Source organism: Bombus pascuorum, chromosome 2 (genome assembly GCF_905332965.1).
Source record: "Bombus pascuorum chromosome 2, iyBomPasc1.1, whole genome shotgun sequence".
In the NCBI taxonomy this organism is placed as follows: domain Eukaryota; kingdom Metazoa; phylum Arthropoda; class Insecta; order Hymenoptera; family Apidae; genus Bombus; species Bombus pascuorum.
Window position 1 is genome coordinate 12,763,690 of NC_083489.1, and position 23,938 is coordinate 12,787,627.

At 39.2% G+C, this 23,938-nt stretch overlaps 1 protein-coding gene across 4 annotated transcripts in view; it reads left to right on the top strand.

Annotated features, from left to right (window-relative positions):
• The window catches only part of LOC132916540 (serine/threonine-protein phosphatase 4 regulatory subunit 1-like), a 150,324-nt gene extending 126,388 nt beyond the window's left edge, over positions 1 to 23,936 (top strand). For 3 of the 4 annotated variants that reach the window (XM_060976633.1, XM_060976635.1, XM_060976636.1), the window contains 9 exons: positions 3,621 to 3,733; positions 13,250 to 13,392; positions 13,627 to 13,764; positions 17,729 to 17,899; positions 18,132 to 18,415; positions 18,636 to 18,828; positions 19,088 to 19,924; positions 20,022 to 20,292; positions 20,380 to 23,936. In XM_060976633.1, coding sequence (XP_060832616.1) covers positions 3,621 to 3,733; positions 13,250 to 13,392; positions 13,627 to 13,764; positions 17,729 to 17,899; positions 18,132 to 18,415; positions 18,636 to 18,828; positions 19,088 to 19,924; positions 20,022 to 20,292; positions 20,380 to 20,546 — 2,317 coding nt within the window. In that variant the 3' untranslated portion in view covers positions 20,547 to 23,936. The remainder of the gene's footprint in view (positions 1 to 3,620; positions 3,734 to 13,249; positions 13,393 to 13,626; positions 13,765 to 17,728; positions 17,900 to 18,131; positions 18,416 to 18,635; positions 18,829 to 19,087; positions 19,925 to 20,021; positions 20,293 to 20,379) is intronic. The other variant, XR_009660120.1, reaches the window with a different exon arrangement.
• The last annotated feature ends 2 nt before the right edge of the window (positions 23,937 to 23,938 follow it).

Below are 23,938 nucleotides of genomic sequence, written 5' to 3' on the forward strand. Positions count from 1 at the left end.
TTAAACGCGAAGTTTTCAGCGCGTTACATCGTTGCGAACGATTCCCCCGCCCGACAAATCGACTTTCCCCTAAAATCGAAACCAGCCCCCGAAGCCCGTCGGTCACGAAACCGCCGTCTTCCCTATCGATCTTACGAGCCATCCTGAAGCACGAACATGCGCAGCAGCGCGAAGTTACCAGCGGAGTTGTACTTCAATTTTGGGCCGGAGGTGGTGCTGGGTCCGCGTACGTATTTCACACCCCATCCGCCCTTATCCGGTGTCGCGAATATCGATCACGAAAAACGTGCGATAAAGCGGATGCTCGTTTAAATCGATCGTTTTGTGCATTCGTATAATTGGCATGGGAAGTTGATCGGCGAGAAGAAGTTCAGTGGTACGCGAGCGGAATTTAGTGGCGATCCTCGTGGTCTCGGTGTCGTCGTCGTCGACGACGCCGGCGGCGGCCATGTTTGCGCCGGCACGGTAGGCGTTCACGGGCGGTACCATCCCTCTACCCGTTCTCCAACGACTTTGGAGAACGGTCGCCCCCCACCTCCGATCGTCCGGTAAACTTCTGGTGGGGTACCGCAAACGATCTTCCGTTGGTGCCAGTTCTACCCCCCACCACGCGGCCGCCTCTCCTCCGTCCCCTCCACCGCTTCGTCAACCTACCGTACTCGGTCTTTATCGCTCTACGAGTATCACGGCACGGTCTACTCGCCTCGCGGCTGCTGCCAGCGCTCTCTCTTTTGCCTTCCCCCCACCAACTCGCTTCCCCGCGTCTCTCCGTTCACGCAGTGGAGGGGATAGCTTTCCCCTCCACGGTAGTATTGAAGCGTGGTGGGGGGAAGTCTTGCGAGGACGCCAAACTAGAAGATCGAACTCTTCGCGTATCTTCTTGCTTTCTTCGCGTCCTTCTTCGTCTTCTTCGCGTACCTCCTTCATTTTTTGTTTCTGTTGCTTCTTTCTCGGTCCAACCATAGATTTCGTTCGCTTCTATCTTAACCCCCGCGCTCATTTTTTCCTCTTCTTTTTCTTCTTCCTCCCTTCCTTCCATCCCCACCATACAGCCACGTTACGCGCTGCTATATTTTGCGTTCCACCTATTCCTTTTCTCTTCCACCGCTTTCTTTCTCCGCTTTCTTTCTCCTCTTCTTTTCTTTTTTATTTTTTTTTTGTTTCCTTTTTTTTTTTTTTTTGCCATGCACGCTTCCACTTCGATTTTTCGTTTCGAAGAGAACGTTGCCTCCTTCTCCTCGACGCCGTCACGATGGCCGACTGACAACCACTGCCGACGTCCGTTCCTTTTCAGGCTTCTGTCCGCCGGTATATCCTGATTGGCCCCCGCAACCGCGCCGATCGTTAAGATTCGACCAAGTACACCCGCTTTGCCAACTTCCTTCTCGTTGGTGTGCAAGTTTGAACGAAATTGGCTGGGGAACCGGACAGCGATGAAAGTTGCGACCGATCGTCGTCGGGAATTTCGGGGACACGCGAACGATTCCGAGACTTCGTCAACGAGGGGGCGCGTGGTTCCATCGTTGCTTGTTAAAACTTTTTTCTCCCCGGCCAACTTCTTCTCTCTTCGCCGTTAATTATCGTCCCCTGCGCTGATATTTGCATTCGTCCGCGATTCCGCCGAGAAAATGTAATTTTCCTTAGGTAAACCTTGCCCTTTCTCGCCACTTTCTTTCTTCGCCCATCTCGCGCCCTCCTTGAGCGTATCCTTCGGCCAGTTGCTGCTAGATGATTTATATTCGGGACGAGACGCGGCTCGTAAATGTCTGCTTACTTTCTCGACGTTCTGCGTGCATTGCCTCGTCGTCGATCGCGATCACCGCTGTAAAACTACGTTTCACTTGGATCGTACGGAAAATTCGTCGAAGTACCGTTTACTGGAATTTTTATGAATTTTTATGTAATTATAATAAAAAAGTGTAAAAATATTTAAATATCTATATAATATTGTACTATAATATAGTGCACTTATCAGGTAAACCTATTCAAGGAAACGCGTTGAATCGATGCAACTATGATTTGTCGTAAATTGGATCGTCAGAGTATGGATAATTCGTCGAAATAGCTTTCATTGGAATTCTTATGAATTTTTACGTAATTATAATATAAAAATGTAAGAATATTTAAAATATCTATATAATATTGTACTATAATATAGTGCACTTGTCAGGTAAACCTATTCAAGGAAACGCGTTGAATCGATGCAACTATGATTTGCCGTAAATTAGACCGTTAGAGTATGGAAAATTCGTCGAAATATATTCTTATGAATTTTTATGTAATTATAATATAAAAATGTAAAAATACTTAAAATGTCCATATAGTGTTGTACTATAGGGCGCACTTATCAGGTAAAACGAACCGCGTTGAATCGATGTAGAGCTATGATTTGCCGTAAATTAGACCGTCAGAGTACGGAAAATTCGTCGAAATAGCTTTTATTCTAATTCTTATGAATTTTTATGTAATTATAATATAAAAATGTAAAAATATTTAAAATATCTATATAATATTGTACTATAATATAGTGCACTTATCAGGTAAACCTATTCAAGGAAACGCGTTGAATCGATGCAACTATGATTTGTCGTAAATTAGACCGTTGGAGTATGGAAAATTCGTCGAAATAGCTTTTATTGGAATTCTTATGAATTTTTACGTAATTATAATATAGAAATGTAAGAATATTTAAAATATCCATATAGTGTTGTACTATAGGGCGCACTTATCAGGTAAAACGAACCGCGTTGAATCCATGTAGAGCTATGATTTGACGTAAATTGGATCGTTGGAGTACGAAAAATTCGTCGAAACATCGCTTACTGGGATTTTTATGAATTTATACGTAATTATAATAAAATATAAAAATATTTAAAATATCTATATAATATTGTACTATAATATAGTGCACTTATCAAGTAAACCTATTCAAGGAAACGCGTTGAATCGATGCAACTATGATTTGTCGTAAATTAGACCGTTAGAGTATGGAAAATTCGTCGAAATATATTCTTATGAATTTTTATGTAATTATAATATAAAAATGTAAGAATACTTAAAATATCCATATAGTGTTGTACTATAGGACGCACTTATCAGGTAAAACGAACCGCGTTGAATCCATGTAGAGCTGTGATTTGCTGTAAATTGGATCGTTGGAGTACAGAAAATTCGTCGAAATAGCTTTTATTGGAATTTTTATGAATTTTTATGTAATTATAATATAAAAATGTAAAAATACTTAAAATATCCATATAGTGTTGTACTATAGGGCGCACTTATCAGGTAAAACGAACCGCGTTGAATCGATATAGAGCTATGATTTGCCGTAAATTGGATCGTCAGAGTACGGAAAATATGTTAAACAGGCGATGTCTATGTGCGACAGCGTACTTTTCTGCATGTTATTGCAATTATAGAGCAAGTTTGAAAATAACTATTCGCGATTTCAACGAGTAAAAATATTCAAATTAGAATTAATTGATTTTGTTCTTTCCCCTTCCTTTTACCTTCTCAAGGTATCTCTGCTGTTCTCGGTATTTCAACTGTACAACGCTTTCTTTTCAATCACAGTTGCAAGCTGCACCAACTAACCTTCGTACTGTTACTTCTTGTTGCAGTCAGAGAATCGGGAGGATGCTGGTGGAAGTATTTCGCACTGCCGCTAGCAATGGAACGAAACTTAACGTGAACGAAGTGATGCATGTGGTGAGGCAGATCGCCGACGATACTGGTAAGCTAAGAACTTATTTATCCCTTAAAATTACGCATTAGAAGATAGTAGAAAATTACACATTACATTAAATACACGTTAAATTACACGTGTAGTAAAATTACACATTAGAAGTATAACCAAAGCAATTAGAAACGTATCGCGTTCCTTATCAATTCTAAAGAAGAAGAAGAAGGAAGATTTAAAATGAACAGGTAGAAAACCTAAACGTCACAATCTTAATTTGACAGTTTACTTTATGACGTGATAAAATCTAAGAATTTTAATTTGAAGGCTGCCCTATGCCAGAAACAGACGACTCGAGGAACCTAATTTCCTAGATGTTCGCTATACACAGTTATACCATTCTAAACGTTGCACGTTGTTGGCATTCGCACATTTGTTTTATTTTACAGCTTGTAAATAAGAAACGAAAGGATTGGAAATAATTCTGAGCCAAATCCTTGACGCACTGCTTGCGCACGTAATTTATCAATTACCTTCCTTTGCTGCCAGATACTGCATCTTTGAATGTTTTTTATTTTTACAATTTTCACCTTTTTGCTTTCCATTTGAACAACTTATTAACAACCTCGTCTCGAATCGATTTAAAGCATCATCTACCATCTAAATCTGCCGTAGCCAAAATGTATATAGCAAAGTCTACATACATTTACATGCACGTAAGGTTTATCATATTTACGTCTTGCATTCAATTGGTTCCATACGTGTGATTGTTGAAAGAGTGATCAATCTTTTACCGATTATCAAAAGACTGTTATATAGCATTCGCAGATTTCAATGACTATCGCTTACTCTATCGTGTAAAAATTCTTTCCATTTATCGGGCAACGAGAAGATCGACAATTTGTACGTTGCCATCGACTCTTCACAACGTCCATCGTTGCAACTTGTTTCAACCTTACACAGCACTCTTGTTATCCTTATACTAATAATCACACCGTAGCAAAGGTTTTCTTAAAAGGCAACTGAAACTTTAATTGTCGCAACCACGCGCATATATTTACGACGAGTGGATGCAAAATCCTACACCTCGTTTCGAGTTGCAATTACACCTTTTACAGAAATAATTTAGCAACCGCGAAGCCGACATTTTTCCCTGGTTCCCTCTCGACCATGAAAAATTGAAACGACCCAGGATGTTCCCTAGCTTGCGTACACCGGCCTGGAGAAAATTCCTTTTTAGGTGGTTCGCCATTTGTTTTTCCGGTTGCTCAACCCCGTTTCCTCGAACGAGATACACCGAACGAGACCCGCGGGTGCGGATACGGGGGAAGTTTAAAAATAGAAGGGCCAGGACGCGTTCTTGAGAGAAGACAGAACGTGTTCCGCGTTACCGTGGGGTAACGTGACGAGGAAGCCAGTTGGGGTTGCAGACGAGGCTATTGCTCCGTAGTAGGTGACGACAAGATTGTCGCCGCTTCCGGTGTAGCACGCGCCTCACCGGAAGTCTGTCGTGGTTTCTCAGCGCGAGGTATTTATACGAGGACGCTCGCTACAGTTTTCTTTTTCGTCTAGCCCACTTTTACGTTACGTGGAATTTTGAAACGAAACACCCGGACCCAGCGGCGAACCTAAAGACGATTTTCTTGCTGGAGATATCGTGTTTTCGCTACCTGTAATTTCAATAACGCCATCCTTTTTTATTGAAACTCGAACGAGAGATGAAAACGCATAACGGAGTTGGTCGAAGAATAGTTTATAGTTGGGTTTAGAAGCAAAGTTTTTTTTTTAATTTAATTTGGTTTTAATAAATAAATAAAATAAATTAATTTCACGCTAAAAATTAACGGAGGAATATTTATTTAAAAATCGCTCGTTTCCCATGACGCACCCTGTATAAGAAACAATTTCGTTCGTTCTTAATCATTTTGAGTCGCGTCAACTGCCGAAATTATTAGCGACTGTTTTTGCTACAATGAGTTTTTGTGGAATCAATTTTAGGTGAATTCCGAACCATCGCACCGCACTGAAATAACCATTGAATGAATCGAATGGCAGATGTGCCAGCTGAAAATCGACTGGGAAAAACAACTCGCAAATCTTTGGTCACGAATCCGAGTCCCAGCTAACCTAGTGTGATTTTAAGAAACAATTTAATTTATTCATTGTGATGAAGATTCAATAGGGTGTGTCTGCTAGGAATATATATTACGAAGAAGTCATGAATCTTTTTAATATCGTCTCGAGTTTAGGATGTACAAATACTCAGGATCAGACATTGCTGCTTTCAAGAAGGTTATTCACGAACAGAGTCAAATTTTCTTTTTTTTTTTTATTTTGGTTATTTTACAATTTGTCCTTATGGACATTTGGTAAAGTGTTATATCTTATTGGTGAAGAAAAAAAAAAAAATAAATATAGCATGTGGGTGGCTACCCCCAGCAGGGTGCCAGCTTCGTTTTTTCTAAGTTATATCTTTCATGTAGAAGCAAAGTGGAGCTTAAAGAGAAGAGAAAAATTCCCTGACCACCTGCTAACGCCTTTACCATCGCTCGAAACCATAAAGGTTGCGAGTAAGGTTACTAGAAATCTTAAAAAGAGGTCAAGAATTTATGTCCTGCTATTTATTCATAAGGAAACGGCATCGGTTATTAGATTGGAAATACAGCTATTTGACGATCGACAGGTGATACGGCAAACATCGTTAAATATGGGAAAATATGAGCGGAAGAATTGTGACGACATTAGGAGAAAATTTCGAGAAGCCATTAAACTCATGAGAATGATCGGTCGTTTGAAAAATCGATTTGTTTCTCTTAGTCCTCGGTAAATATCGTCAACGATCGTCATTGTTCAGGACAGCTTTCGCAGAAACGAGTGACGCATGTTCAAAGGTCATTTATGACGTTCCGACCAGACAATGAATATCTTGGGGAAATATTAACCTAACGAAAGCCGAAACACAGAAACGAGGAAAATAGAAAAGGAAGGGATATCTTTGAAAAAGCAATAGCCCACAACTATGGTAGGTCGATAGCGATCCTTTCGTGAGAAACGTTCTCTTCCTACCTGATCGTTTCGAGGAAAAATGGAAAATGACGCGCCACTGCATTTTCATCCCACTAATGGCTCTTTTCTTTTCCCAGGTCTACGAAAATACTTTAAGATCGCCGACTTTTAAGACCTGCGCGGCACCTCCGTCACGGAGAAAAAACGCGCTTCTTTTATATTTCTACGCTGCCGCAGCGTATAATATTTGTACTCCGAGGCTGTGTATATATATTATCGATATTAGTTAGGTACGCCGCGTATATTACATATTTTTAATATTTCTATCGCACCATAAGAATACAATTAAAACGACAAAATATCGAACCCTGTCGATAGTTCTTCGATAGTTCTTAATACGCGACCTCGCGACGACAAAGGGAATCCTACGAATTGCAAATAAACTCGCCATCGATCGTACCTGGACGCGTGATCGTTATTTTCCGACCTAACGTTGGAAAAACACGTACGACCGCACTTCGTTCGTCGCTTTCCAGCGTCATTCTACGAGACAAGCAAAACAAAGACGATGAAATTCTTGTAGGAAATTCTCTAGACAAATTTTCTGAATTCTCGATCGGTTATCTTGAAACCTGTAAACCAGCTCGCCTAATTTTGACGCGGCGAAACAGTTTATATTAATTGTTGAAGTGATCGTCACTTCTGAGAAAACTCTACATCTGATCTTCGGTTTCTCAACCGCCTAAGGTCTTCGAAGGCGCATAGATAAAAGAATGCGTTTAGGAAAGGCCATAAGCGGTACACGTGCGACGTTGGTTGAGGAAGTTGTCTTTAGTCTCAGGGTAACGTTGCTAGCGAGAGGATCTGGATCGGCTTACATAGTACCACATATTTTGTAATTTACTATTCACAATATATATACTTTCAATACCTTGCAGTTTGCCCACGCATTTCTTTAATTCCATCCACTGAATAACCTTAACATTAATAAAAGATCTACGTGATTATCGACAGGGTTCGATATTTTGTCGTTTTAATTGTATTCTTATGGTGCGATAGGAATATTAAAAATGTGTAATATACGCGGCGTACCTAACTAATATCGATAATATATATACACAGTCTCGGAGTACAAATCAATTATTATACTTCGCGCTATACTGCGAAGAATTAAATACGAAGAAAGGAATAAATAAATAAAGAAATAAATTAAAGAATTAAAGTATTAAAGTTACGAAATTTGTTGAACATTTTCTGAAATTGTTCGCTTTTCTTTCATCGTCTAATGGAATTTACTAGGAATAATATATCATACAGAAATAGTATAATATACGTGGGATTATCATTAGGGTTAGGGGCGGTAACGAATCTTCCTTTGGATTAGACATTGTTGCTATGCAAGAGCGAAAATATTTACTAGTACAACTATGGTTATGACAGAATTTAATGAGTAATCGTGGTAATTACCTCGGGATATGAATGGCAATAATCCTTAGAATGAATACACGTTAACGGTATGACGAATGCGATTTCTTCTAAGTTAAACTCAATTCACTAATCCACGATTAGGGTATGACTCAACGTACTTATTCACAGTCCAGGTAGAACTTATTTGACTGAATCTCAATTCAAATGGAACTGTTAGGTACACATCCCTTCTGTGATCGTAACTACGTTCAATGACCCGTTATTGTCACTTCGAATCCAAGCCCATTGTCATAAATCTCAGGTACCCATATTCGGATTAAATCATAGACAATTATTTCTCAGTTTTATTATTTAAATACAGCTATAATAAAAGGTCTGGACTAAAGTATTTGGGACTTTCCCAAATATTCTAAAAGAAAGGCCCCGATGTCCTTTCATCTCCGACACATATATAATAATAAAAAATTTTTACCAAAATAATCTATAATTATCCATAGCTTGATATCGAACTATCAACGCACAATTAGTTACATTCGTAACTATCTACACATACTTTTCCATTTCTATTAAAAAAATCGTGCTGTAAACGCGCCACGTGTCCTACGAGCCATCGGGCGTTTCCCGACAGGGATGCAACTGTCGAGGAAAGGTGCATTCCCGACAGAGCATGATCCCTGACGAGTGTCACACACTGGCCGGACTATTTTTAGGCGCGATCAAGACGACGATGGAACATCTTGGTCGTAACACGTGCCGGCAGCGGTGTTTTTCCGTGGGCTGATCGAAGTATAGCATAGGGGAAGACACGAATGAGGAAGAAGAGGGTTGTAGGAAGGAAGATTCAGGACTCGTGATCAGAGGCACGCGACGCTTTTTCTCTACACGCGTTCACGTATTTTTGGACTAGCTTCTTCGAGCAGGGACAAATATCGAAAGGGACACGCGCCCCTTTTCCTTTTCGGTAGATCGGGGAAAGAGGACGATGCCAGTTGCGTCGACTAGTTCCCGATTTTTCCCTGCCATATGTGAGGAGGAAATACGTGAAAGCTTAACAGACAACGAAACGGATATTTCCTTTTTCTTCCTTTACCATTTATCTGCTTCACCTTTTTTTCTTTTCTCTGGAATGACACAGGATACATCTCGCGTTCGGGAGAATCTTTCTTTTTTTTTTTTGCTGTAAAATAAATTCTATCCCATACGTTTTCGAGAAATATATTAAATTTTTTTTTTTTTTGTTTTGGTTTTTTTTACAATTTGTCCTTATGGACATTTGGTAAAGTGTTATATCTTATTGGTGAAGAAAAAAATAAAATAAAAATAAATATAGCACGTGGGTGGCTACCCCCAGCGGGGTGCCAGCTTCGTTTTTTCTAAGTTATATCTTTTATGACAAATATATTATATTAAATTGAATAAAAAAAACGTTGATTTACGCCTACCATAAAAAATGTGTTAAAATTTTAACGAAGAAACATGGAGAGTTATATAAGTTTCGTAATTGGGAATGTTCGATAAAAATGGACAAGCCGAGAATGTATCTATTTTTCTGGTGGCGAGAACGAGACAACGATGGCTCCAATAACAATGACTCTTCTAGTTACGCGTTTTCTCTCTCTTTCTCGATAAGAATGCAACGAAGCCAATTGTTCCCGTAAAGCGAAAGGGGTTCGAATACTTGTTGTTCCGTGAAGGTGGTTTTCATGCGGATCTTGGTGGCGTTTCTATGAATCCGTGCCACTGTTACCGGAGGGTGTCTTCTCATTATTGGCCCGATACGATCGATACCCGAGATCGATCCATCCGTCACCGCGCAACTAGCTTCGTCTTCGTGGAATCGCCAAGGGAAAAGTAACTATATATCGATCGCAAACGCGTTTCTAATTATCCATCGCGAACGAAGAACATTTCAATTAGCAGATAATTGTACGAGTTACACGATGATCAATGAATTCGAGAATCGTGCGTCGTGTTTCGGTTTAATTTCGACCTGAACAGGATTCTCGAATTTGTCGTATCTCAGTTTTGCTTTCGTTTTAATTAACAATAGTATTTTTAACGTTTTAAGAATATCTATAGCGTAACATTGAAGGGAGGAATCATTTATATTAATAACGATTAAAGGCTGCCATAATAAAAAGATAGAATTGATTAAAAGTTCGGTACTTTTTCAAAAAGCGTTATAAATTCATAGCCAATTAATATTCGTGAGACGTAAAACGAAGTTTTGCACCTCCGAATACGAAACTTGTGCTTTTCTCTCTTTTCCGATAAATACCGCCAGTCTATCGATTTACGCGGTCAGAAAATGTAATCTTTCATAATCTTTGTCGTGTTGTCGACAATAACGAGATTCCCAGCGAACGCTTTTAATAATACGTTTATAATAAAAGCGAAACAGAACTTCGAAAATAAGTCAAACGACGAGTATGGTGACTTTGAGTCAATTAAAGAAAAAATTGATTGCCTGGAAATACGGATACGGACAAAGACGATGAATAGAATTTGTTTCAGCTTTTGTACGATTCTATATATCCAATTTATTAGAACCTATATGAAATAAATACTTTTATAACTTCGACTTCCTCTACAGTATTTTTTCTCTTTTTCTTGTATTAGCAGATTTCCTCTAGGTACCCGATTTTTATCCGCGTGAAAATGATTGTATACACGGAACGAACACCGCGTAAATCCAAAGTGTAAAAATTAAATATCGAAGCTACCTGCCATCGTTTCTTTCTTTTTCACATTTAAAAGATCCTGAAACGGTAAAAGGAAATACAATTGGTGTTTCGGAAAATGCCTGAAAGGAACGCAGGAATGTTACCACATTCCTGGAATCCTCTAGAAATATTGGCGCCAAAGACCCAAATCACGTGGATCGGGTAGGAACCGTGCCAAAAAAAGAAACAGCTTTTCAAACACAGCGTTGGCCAGTCTTAACATCGGCTACGATCAACAATGAACCTTCGTCCCTTCAAAGAAACGATCGACGAAATGAACGAAAACGAACGTGGCTGAAAAGGAGACGAAGATGCCAAGGGTAAATAATCGGTGACTCTTAATCCTGAAGGAACGCAGCGGGATATTTTTGGCGGGATCTCGCATCCTGGACAGAAGGCGCAAGGATGCAGTAGTAGGCGGAGAAAAAGAAGATAAGACCCAGCGCGTGATTAATGGACTGGGGCTGCGTGGCGAAGAGAAAAATGCCAGAGGGTGGGGACAAGATCGAGCTTCTTGTTCGCGTTTCATCGGCCAAAACCGTGGCACGAAGGGCAGTTGCGTCATCGTGGGAGGAAACTCGTTGGGAAACGGGATACGAGAGGGGAGGGAAAAGCGAACACGTGCTCGGATCGTGGGCCTCACGAAGCATGCGCGAAGTTATCCGAAAACGAACGAGCTCCGTTTTGTCCCCGATCCCCTATCCCCTCTCCTACTCGCTCCCTCGTTGGGCCTTGCAGTCGAGTGGTGGGGAGATTACTACCCTTCTTATCCCCACTACCACTGGAAAAGCCCGACAAATCGAGAATGTGCATTTCCCGTGAGTAACCAACCGACAAAACCTCAGTCGCATCCACGCTCTGCAATGGAAAGGTGCCGTTGTTGCCATCGTCTGTTCAGTCTCGTCGACCATGAAGCAGCCGTAGCATTTTTCTACCAACTAGAAACTTATGTGAATGTGGAAGTTGTGTTACATATAGAACGTGCGTCTGTGTGGATTCCAAGTTTCATGTTTTTCTTTGTTCCTCCTTCACGCAATGATCACTTCGCATTTACCGATATAAAAGTGAGTTTTAACGGATTCCCATTATTTTCTCCCGTGTTTTAAATCATGAGAGGGGTTTCGAAAAAATCAAACGCGTTGAGAGTGCAGCTAAAGTTGATTCGTGATAATGACATCGCGAGAAACCAAGTATTCGACGATGCTGATGAAAAATGTAAAACAAGCATAATGGTATGTACATTCTCTATTTATTTTTTATATCTTACTAGAATGTTTAAAATTATACATTGAATATCCTTGGAATGTGTCTCTATTCAAAATTTGAAAAATACAATATATTTTTCCGTAAACGTCCCATCAAACGATACTTCCAACATTCTCGAGCAACGTAATTTGTATTTGTTTTTGTACCTGACCAGTTGACCTGAACCTATAATCGTCTGACTAATAAACAAACGGGAAATTTTCATTCTTCAGGAGCGTACCGTTATTAAGAATTACCATTTTCCTAATTAACATGGTCACTAATATGCCAAGCCTTTCTTTTTCGTTCAGGTATTTCTATGAAAATGCCTGTTGGGGTAATAAAAACGGCCAAGGTCGAGAAAACTCCGAAGAATGGCCCCTTGCCTTTCCCTCCAGTTTTTCTCGCTTTCGACGCACGAATGGCTGACGGTTAGCGGCCGATCGTGAGTTGCAAAGAAACGATCGAATTCCTTCATAGAACGCCGACAGTTCTTTCCCCGTCTAAAGAATCGATGAAGCACAGCAGGTCTTCTCTCTTTTTTTTTCCTACATGTTTTTCTTCTTTCTATTTCGATAGGAATTTTTATTCCTCCCCGGAAGTTATAACGTTAGATTCGTAGAAATCCCCATTCACCATTCGTGAATATTCCGTGATTAATTATTTGAGGGAAATCTAACGAATATCGCCGATTCGATCGTATCGGCGCCGATTACAATAAATTTGCATTCGTCTGCTCAGTCTGTTCATCGTTGAATTCTTTTCAATAAGATGACGGAGAATCACGTTTGTTCTTTCACAAACAAATTACTTCTGCCGTTTTACAAAAGCGATTACACTAACGATTGTATTACATTATCGCTATTTGAGTCGCTTATCACATAGGTTGACTCCACGAAGGGAAAAGTAGACAAAAATTGATAAAATCATGTAAGATAAGCGATCGCACAAGTGCTTTGACTATAACATTTGAGAAAGCATAGTTTTACTTTGATCTACGATCGGCTCAACTTACGACTATCGAAAGGAATCCAGAATTCGATCTGGACGGTGGTCGTTGTAGAATGTTTTTTTAAACAAACGGAAAATAAATAAATATACGAAAAGCGATATGATCGCAAAAAGAATAAAATTTAAGAGATGAAAAATCGATTATTTCTGATTTTAGATGCGCAAGTTGGGTTGGACCTGATGGAACACATACCGCACGTGGTGATGATTTGCCATGAGACACCGCACCTATTCGACAATATTTTTCACAATCATCTCCTCGACCTCATTATCAGATACTTACAAGATCAAGACAACCAGGTGAATATTTTCATCACGTTCCTCTACGCGATTGATCGTCAAAGCTTCCTTCCATCGATAAACATCTTTTTTTCTTATGATTTACATCGATTCAGAAATACTTTTCGACAACCGCTTCCTTCTCTTTCGAAACCTGGCGGAAATCGTGTTCTTTTCGCAGACGGCAAAGAATTTAAGGCCTGGTCAACGAATTCTAATTTTTGTTTACCTTTTTTTTTTTTTTTATTACCTCAGGTACGAATGATGGCTCAGACAGCAGTGTTGACGTTGACGAAGAAGGGACTCATCGATAACACCACGATAGAGGGCAAGCTGTGTCCCGTTATAGAAACCCTCTGTACGTCCGTCGATTTCCTTAACTCTGGCATCTCCGTAAGTTTCTATGTTTTTTTTTTTTTTCGTTTCTTTGATTTTATTTCTTCCCCTTTTCCCTTTCAAATTTTAAATTTTGTCGCCGTGACCCACATCATCTAATATGGTACGTTATATCCATTGGTATTTTTTAAGAAATATATTAAGGAGGAGGACAGTAGTAGTGATCACCGACGTCCTCTTCGATTAAAATATCCCTCCTATCATTTCGAAATAATCCGACAAACTGGGATTTTATTTTTCCTTCGTGTCTTTTAAAATAGCTAATTATATATAACTTAATGAACGATTTCAAACATTTCGACGTGCCTGGAAAAATGAAAGCGCTAGATCGGTCATTTTCGACAAACCATTCGTACGATCAAATTATCTAACGAAAATCGTAATCCCTCGTATTCGTCGCGATGTTCATAGCCTGCAATTATTGCGTGTTCGAGGTGGAATCGTTGAGAGAACGAGTGGAATGGAACCTACGCAGAATCATTCTGCAGTTCTTTCTTTACCCCGCTGTTTCTTCCACATTCTATTTTAACATTCTATCAGGCACCATGTAGTTTAACGAGTTTTCTCATTTTAATGCGTTCAAACGAAGCGTAGCACGATCGTCGACGTCGTTTAATTAAAGAATACGTATGTAAAGAATTACTCAAGGGTAAACGTGTGTCCATTGAAAGTACGACAGCGTGGTGAAAAACAAGGCAAGACGGGTTTCTCGCGTCTAGCATTCTTGATCCATTCGGTTCGACCACGCTTCCATCGTATGCAAGGAAGTGTATCGCCGACTATCCGGAGCAATAGGTGTATCGAGTTTGTCTCGCGTTTATGGTCGTTGGACCTTACGCCGCCCTCGTTCCAACGGATTCCGCCTGAAAGACATGGGTAGTGAGATGTTCTCACGCTATCGCGTCTCACTATCTTGTCTTTCATCCGGCGTTCGTTCTACTACGACGTTCACCAACGACCAAACGAGACCTGATCTATACGGAAATTAGGATTTTTAACGCTTTTCATTTCGTACTGAGCGTTTACCGATTCCGTCAAAGATCCATAACGCTCTTTAGGCACTGTATATCACTGTATTGACTTCTCCATAGAAGATGCTTTTGGTCGAAGAGTCATTGCGGTAGCTCTCTCCTTTATACACGTAATTCCATTGCTCGAGTAGGTACGCGATTAGTTGTAAAAAGCAAATGACTTGCTTCTGTAAGTTCATCATTTGTCGCAGAATGACAGGAATAACGATCGATTTTAAAGTAGGAATGAGTAGAGCGGTAGCTCCGAACGATTTTCAGGTGATATGGACGAGAAAAAGAAGAGGAACATCTGGCACATCTTCGACAAGGACATGCTTTTACCATCAAAGTTGGTTTGTCATAGAGTTCGACTATCACAGCCAGCTTTGATGAGCAAAATTGTGTTCGTCCACAACGCACGATTCAACGGAGAAAATCGAACGAGGGGAAAAAGGAAAGAGCGAGGGGAAAGCGAAAAAAAGGGGCAGAAACGGAAGAGAAACGTAGAAATAATTAGCAGAGAGAACGAGAGAAAGCGGAAAACTGAACGCGTCGTTTGTATCTCTGGCGGAATTGAGGGACGACGAAAACCAACGATCCGCAAGAGAGAAACACACGTACGAAGAGAGAGAGAGTGAGAGAATCGACATGAAGAGAGAGATGGCGGAGCACGAACGTTGTACCCGAGCACAGGCACCGAAATGAAAATACCTTTTGCGGTCCGATACATCAAATTGGTTGTGGAATGTTTCGAGTCATATCACAGCCATTTTGATGAGCTTGGCCCGCAGAATCGATCGTCAGGAAGCATATTCGTGTGCGCTGTACGAGTGCACTTAGTGCCCCCGCTTAATTAATAATCACCCACGTCGTCGATGGACACCTAAAGGTATAGCGAATGAACGACGTGTGTGCATAACTTTTACGATCTTCTAATTTTTACCCTCATTTTTCCATCTTACGTTGCATACACTCACTCCTCTAGTACTGTTCTCGATTACGATCGAGACTGCTGCAGCTTGTTTCACCGTACGATCATCACGAGAAGACAAAGAACGAGGCAAAGTGACCACAGAAGAGGCAAAACTACAGAAAACGAGAACGCGATCCAATCGTCAAATTGGTTGTGGCGTGTTGCTTTTATAGATTTCATATCACAGCCATTTTTGACGATTTGGATCGCCGTTTCGTGCAACGTGTCGTCTTCTATTCGAAGCAGCGTCCTACCCAACTGTATTTTTTAATGTGAAGGTGCTAGGAAATTATGTATAAAAATAATACATACATATAGAAGCTTGTTTCTCGCAGCCTTTAGGATTTTAGGAAGGTTCACAGGATAAAAATGACGCGGATGCATCGCTCACAAAGTGGTTGTGATATGCTGATGCAAGCGTTCATATCACAGCCAGCTTTGATGAGCGCGGCGACGCGTTTCATCAACTGTTTTTTATGCTCAATATGATTCAAAATGTAAGATCGTCCGTTAGTCAAAAACTTCTAGCGTGGATCTCGGTGTCGATTTTCCTTTATCGTATAAAGGCAGAACTCGGTTTTCTGTAAAAGCAATGGAAACGTCGTCTCACCTTTACGCTCGCAGAGATCCATTCTCGATCATCCTTGAAGCATCTTCTATGGGTGGCGTGGCCGTTTTCCCGCGAAATACAGCGTTCCATCGCGAGCCATTTTAAAGAAAAACATTTCCGATCGGCTGTCCCGATACGGAGATCGACTCCTCGCGCGTAGTTTCCACTTTCGGGAAAGGCTTTGCACTCTTTCATAGTCGACTTCCTCTCATGGGTTCACAGGATTCATGAAGGACGTGATCGCGTTTATTGAACGACTATCTCCAGATGACTTCCTTATTCGTGATCCACGATGATTGCTGTACACTACGTCTACCTTCAATTCCTTTCTTTTACCGCTTTTTAACTAAATGTAAATAATGTAATTATATACATATATACAGTGTCTACAGAAAAGGACTTTGTGCACAGACTTATCATTCGTTTTTTTTTATCAGGTTACACATTTCATTTTCATAAAAATGAAATGAAGAATGAAACATGAAACGAATTACTAAATTTAGAAATTCTAAAATTGTATAAAAGTTAGTATACTTAATTGATTGGTATATAAATACCGTACTAAATGCAATTACGTGCAAATACTTTTCGTAGCCACTGTGGTATATAGAAATTGGTAAAAATTGAAAAGACAGAATGGAAATGAACGATAAGAAAGACTTAGTGATAAGTACGATCCAAAGATTTGATGTACTGCTAGAAAAATACTTGATAATCTTAATCTATGAAGCTTAACGGAAGAGAAAAATAAAGTAGAACAAAATGTAATGTGCGTACGCGGTCACGATCGTCGAACGACGATAGGATGATTCACCTCTTTCTAATTCGTTTGATCGTTGCACAATGACCTTCTGATTCGTGCAGATGCGGGCGCCAAAGGAGGTACTCGAGCATCGTCGCGAAACGATCGATCTTCCGCGGTTGTCTCGGACACGTTTGATCCTCTAGCTACCGGCCAGCATCTACCACGCTATTGATGTATGTATCGTACCTGTTGTTTTGTTTTCCAGGTATTTAAGAGGCGCGAGTTCGACTGTTCCTCCTATCAGAGTGGTTGTGATGTGGTGACTTGAACTCGTATCACAGCCAGCTTTGATGAGCGGAACGGTACGGTTTATGTCTCCGTTTCACTGCGATCTTAAACCATGCAGACGATGTCGCAAACACGTTTTCCTTTATTTTATGTTTCTTTTGAATTAATTAATCGTATACACACGAAAGCAACTACAAAAAACGTGTGCATATTTGTACATGTTTCCTTTGATTTTCTTTGTTACTGACTTGTTTTCTATAGCATCACGTTTGCTTTATCATCGAAAATCCGAAAATTCACCAGAGATATATCGTATATGTATATTATTATCGCAGCTCATGTGCAAGATGGCTCCACTCATTGGCAAAGAACTGACAGAAAAGATTTTTCTGGACAGATACATCGCCCTCTGCGAAGACAAGGAATTCTATACGAGGAAATTCTGCGCATCGCACCTTGGAGAACTTTGCGCCGCTGTTGGCAGGAAAACTCTTTTTCGGAAATTGGTAAGTTCCTTCATTAGAATCTCTCCCTCGATATAGAAGCTACCAAACGCTTGACATTTTACTTTTAAATTCATTTGCAATTTCGTTCGCTCGAAAAGAATGCATGACATCGATTCCCACTAAAAAAGACATAATTTCTTCGATGGAATAGAAATTTTCTAAAGTTTCAAGCTGTTGAGCATACGAAAAAATAGGAATTGTTCGTTTTTTTAATTTCTTCTTTCTCCCGCAGTTCCCAATATTCGTCGACCTGTGCAGCGATAAAATATGGGGCGTCCGGAAAGCGTGTGTGGACGTTATGATGCCAGTTTCATGCTGCATGACCCTTCAACATCGTCGATTACTATTGGCAGAGCTTCTAGCCACGCATCTTAACGACGAGTCGAAATGGGTGCGAATGTCTGCTTTTCAAATTTTAGGACCATTCATATCCACGTTCGCGAAACAGTTCACCGAAGTAACTTATAATCAACACGGCGAGCTAGTGTTTACCAGCCAACAAGATAATTGTTTCAGGTATAAAAAGCTGAAAGTTTTTACCTTCTACTTGGTCGACTCTGTTCACAGACTCGCGTTGTAGTATCCGTTTTATTTGTTCTCCTCTGTTCTTCTTATTCTATGCTCTCGTTGCTTCCTTTTATTTTCTCATCGACTCTCTCGCTTCGTTTATCACGCTCGCATTTCCCTTACGAACTAGAAAAAAGAAATAACGCAGATCAACGACGTGTTTTTACAGTATAAGGTACTCATACGAGGGAATATTTCCTACCAAGTGCGCGATACGAAGCCACACGCTCGATATGGAGGACCATAATTCTAAGGATAACTTCAATTCGTCTGTGATAATACAAAAACCAATTTTCGAGGAGGACGACGAGGACGAGTCGCAGGAGGATGATATCTCCACAATGAGAGCTTATAAGTCAAAGGTACGACGCGTCCTTTAAGTAACGAAACGACGCGGTTCTCGAGCTCATTTGCCTTTCTATTTCCTTGAAAATACCCATTAACGTGATTCGATTTCGCTCTTCAGTTATAATGGTAACGAGTCATAGACGCGATGATTGTATATTCTTAAAACGTGCTTCGGATAGTTGCCCCTTACTCGTTCAACTATGAAATACAACCAGTACATAGTTTTTTTTTTAAAGAAACACATAAAGAATGATTTCGTCAAATTTCTTTCAGATACAAAGGAAACATCTAAAGAACGACCAAATACTGGACGACACGGAAAACTTCAATTCGTTTCTATACTACTACATAGAGCCAGAGCTTCCACTGGAGGACGACGAGCTAGTCGAAGCTGCCAAAAGATCCGCAGCGCAGAACAATGTAGACCGGAAGCCGTTGATCAGCACTACAGCGTCCAGTAAAGCGTCGTCGTTAGACGCTATGGTAAAAGAAGACAGATACGCAGAAGACGATATTAAGAATTTCAACGATCAAGAGATCGTTCCTCAGCATTTGATCGATTCGTTCTTGTCGATGGCTGAGCCAGAACAATGTTCTGGAGACATGAGCCCCGGAGATATTCCTCATCATTGTGCATTTAGTTTTCCCGCTGTTGTACTCACGTTAGGAAAAGAAAATTGGCCATATCTGAAGCAAGCCTATCAATCTTTGGCAAGCGCTAATCAATGGAAAGTGAGGCGCACGTTAGCCTCCAGTATTCACGAAATCGCCATAATTCTAGGAGAAGAACTCACTATCGCTGATCTTGTTCCAATCTATGATGGATTTATCAAAGATCTGGATGAGGTCAGAATAGGTATACTCAAGCATTTGGCGACGTTTTTGAAAATACTCAAGCCTACCGTTCGGATCCAGTATTTACCAAGACTGAAGGAATTTCTCACCACCGATAACGAGTGGAACTGGAGATTTCGGGAGGAATTAGCCACTCAGTTGTCAGATATTGTTAATCTGTTCGATCCTATAGACGTCGACCGGTTTATCGTGTCCCTGGCCCTTGATCTACTACGCGACAAATACGCTGCTGTGAGATACGTTGCTCTTTCTTTGGTACGATTTTATGTACTTTCTATATACTGCGTTAATTTTCTAGTCTAATGCTATTCTAATATTTGTCTTATATCTTTGCTTTGTCGTATCTGTACAGATGACACAAATAGTAGCACATCTTTCTGACAATAAACGTCTTGTAAAAGCGCTGTTTCGGAAGCTCAAATCTCTCGTTTACGCAAGAAAATGGATCAGAAGACAGACGTTTGCATTCGTGTGCGCCAACCTGATTTCGAAAAACGCCATTAGCGGGGATAGATTTTCGCAAGAAATGTTACCTACTTTGTTGGAAATATCTTCCGACAAAGTACCAAATGTGAGACTAGTTGTGGCAAGGACTTTGTCAAAGAACGTTATTCCTATGGGATGTAAGTATTTATTTGTAATCTTCTTCAGATAATTACGTTACGAGAGAACTTCGAATATATTCAATAAACGGGTGTTTCGATTTTTAGCCGAATGGTTGGGAGTGAAGCAGGCGGAAGAAGTAGAGAATAGGCTGAGAGAAATGAGATCAGATCCAGATAGGGACGTTCGAGTTTTAGCCGGTGGTGAGGAGAACGCTGCATTAGATATACTGTCGCAAACGAAAACTGAACAGTCGAGAAACATAATGTTTTAACGAACTCAGACTTCGTGAGAATCAAGTTTTAATTATTTCCTGCCATACGAATCAATTTTATACCGGACTGCCAAGAAAGGAAATGGGATAAAAGAAATTTCGTACGACTATTCTTCCATACGTGAATTATCTTTGTAAATGTAAGATGAAAATTAATTGGATGGAAGAGATAAGAATTTCATTATACCGATAGAGAATACGAGACGCAAAAGTTTCTTTAAAGAATAAGTTAGTGTATCTATGATGTAAAAATGAGCTCAAGTTTTAAACAAAAAAACAAGACATGTACCATTTAGTGCAGTCAACATAGAAAAGAAGTGCAACTTAGCGTTGTCGTTACGACCAAGGGACCGATAATTTCCGCGCCCCTTTAGACTAAGACAGATTATAAGCATCAATGGTGAAAAGACATTACGCAGTTATATAAGAGTGTGTGTGCATGTTTAAGGAAGTGAACGTACATTGCCGCTGAATACTAGGACACTTGCTTAATTATAATAAATATCTGTAAAAAGTTATGAAATCATTACTGAATTTTACTAAATTTTATGTATTCTATTTTGTACCGTATTAGAGAATATATTTTAACAATTTATTAAATTTTTCATCAATCATAATAAAAATATGATTATGTTATCTTTCCATCTATCCATCGAGTGCTTTTGTAACTGCATGTACAAGTCTTAGTAGCTTGGCTACTAATATCTTTTATCGTTTCGGGCCTAATATTATTCCATTCCATTTCGAAATGTTCCCATAAATATTCTTCCAATTTGGGATATTTTATTCAGATTTTATATAAATGATCTCATAATTTTTCTATGGGGGTTCAAATCAGGAGACTGGTGGCCATTCTATTATTTACAAATTAGAACTTTCCTGTAAGTGATTTTTACATATTTGAAAAAAATGTATACGATCCTTAACATGCACAAATATTCGGTATCCGAAAGGCGCACTAATGTGCAGTTTTTTTTTTTTTTAATATTATTTTAATTAAATATAATTTGTTTTTAACGAATCTCCTGTTATTTCCTATACGTATAATCTCGACATTCGAATTCAACCATTTCAATTGTAGACTCATCAGAATCAATCTTGCAGTGTCAATTTTTCTGGTACTTAGTTTATACTAGTAGCGACTGGTATCTCTTCTTTATCATTAATGTTAGAAACACCATCTCTAAAACTATAACGGTTTATCGCTATGGAATTGTTTCCCTATCTGAAAATGGATACAAGTAGTTTAAGGTGCGTATTTCATGGCAGCGGCCACGACAGACAGAATGCTGTTAATTTCACCTGTAATTCATTCTTATCAAGGTATATATTCGTGAAGAAATTATTGTCACTACCATAAAAGAGCGGGTTATGTTTTATCCTTAATAATAACTTTCACTGCCAAAATCGCAAATGCCGACCTCTATAAGTCGCTTTTCGTACTATCTGAGATTGTTTCATTCTTAATTGTATTTATTTTCTCAATCGTTTCGGAGGCTGTTACTTTTATTTCTCTTAAGCTTTCAATACAGCTTTGTATATATGTTTTCTGGACCTCCCAGGTCTTTTTACAAACGAATAATTGTGTTCTACGCTGTTACCCGAAATTTTATCACGTTGGATAGTGATTCTAAATATTTGTATAATATCTGAAGAATTTTTTTCATTATAAATAAAAGAAGAAAGTGTTAGAAACCGTCCACACGTAACATAATACAGCGTAGGCACACTGCATATACTTTTAATTATCTAAGTTCCTTAAATAATTAAATTTTTCAATTTCTAATACTCTTATATAAATAATACCATACCACGGGTTCATTAAAAGTAAACAAATGTTCTAATACATTCGCGCGGCAATGTATACGTGATTTAGTACTCGCGTGTATGTATGCGATTACCATTGTGATCAATTTGTATTTGTAAGCGGTCTCTTGGACAAATCGAATATTAATAATTAGAGATATCGAATAAAGGCGACATCTCTTGTTCTTTAGTAAACAGTCATAGCACGTTTTCTTCAGCCTCGCAATCATTGTTATGGTCTTTGCTCCAATATTAATTTTCGCTTATCGAACTAAAAATTATTCCGAAATAATTCCTGCAATCAGAGGAATTTACTTTGTAATTTTATACTGGTTGGACGACTCAAGTTTTCGTGCTATGATTCATAAAATCTAATCATTAATAAATACTCTTACGTTGAAGAAATGTAATGTGAGAACTTCGTGACTGTCAAGAGCAAGAAGGAAAAGGAAAGAGAAGAAATTTATATTGGATTCTCTGATCATCGCGAAGTGGTAAATGGTATTGGAGTTCATTCGATTCAAATTGTATATATCATTCAATCGTCTCGTGAAGGTACGGTGTGTAACGAAATATGGAACGAGGTGTGCAATGGATCGTTTACGAAGCTATTTATGGTGAGGTTATGTGGAGTATTCTACGCTCTATATTCGCAATCAAAGATAGCTCTGCGATCCTACAACAAAATTATTCTGAACAACAATCTGCAAATTTTAGTCTATGAGATCGCGATATGCGCCTCTTGACACGGTGGTGCCTGATTAGACGTGAAAAACTGTGCTTACGACAGTCCCGTGTTGCGTCGATTTCACGACTTCATAACTTACCGATGTGCTGCAACCGGGGCGTGACAGTTACTGTGATCTTTGCCTACGCGTCATCACGTAGGTGAATGTATATCATTTCATTGTAGATACGTAAATATTATAAACACAGATTTTTGTTAACCCGTTCCACCTCTCCGACATATAGTAAGGATTTTTGTTAACCCGTTCCTTCTCTCCGACTTAAATTAAGGGATACGATTTACACGTGAAATGTTTCGAGAGCCTTACATTTAGAAACTTTTTAGCGATTTGTATATTAAATACCACGAAAAAGAAATCATGTTTATACGATTTACACGATAATACTAGGTTATAAGCAACAAAATATGAACGAGGAGAAATGAGTGGCTGTTGAATAAAGGATATGTACAATAGAAGGTTTAACGAGTGTAAAAAGGAAAATACATATGGACTGTAGACAAAGGAATATAATGTGATCCGATGAATTATGTGATTGTACATTTACGAAACAACTGTTATGGAATGGTACCACAAGATATTTGTGAGTAACCCCAATATTTTATCCACGGTCGCTAATATTTTGTGATGTTTTTTAAATTAAAGAAAAAAGCAAAAGTGAAAACATAATGATCGAGATACAATAAAAAAAAAAGCGAACTTTGCTTAAGCAACGAAAACTCGTTACTTGTGAATACGTATGAAGAAAAGAAGTTTTGTTTAAGATATTCTATATAATATATTGTGTATTTGGTAATGAAACGGAAAAAATATACATCATGTGATTTGTTACACAACAGC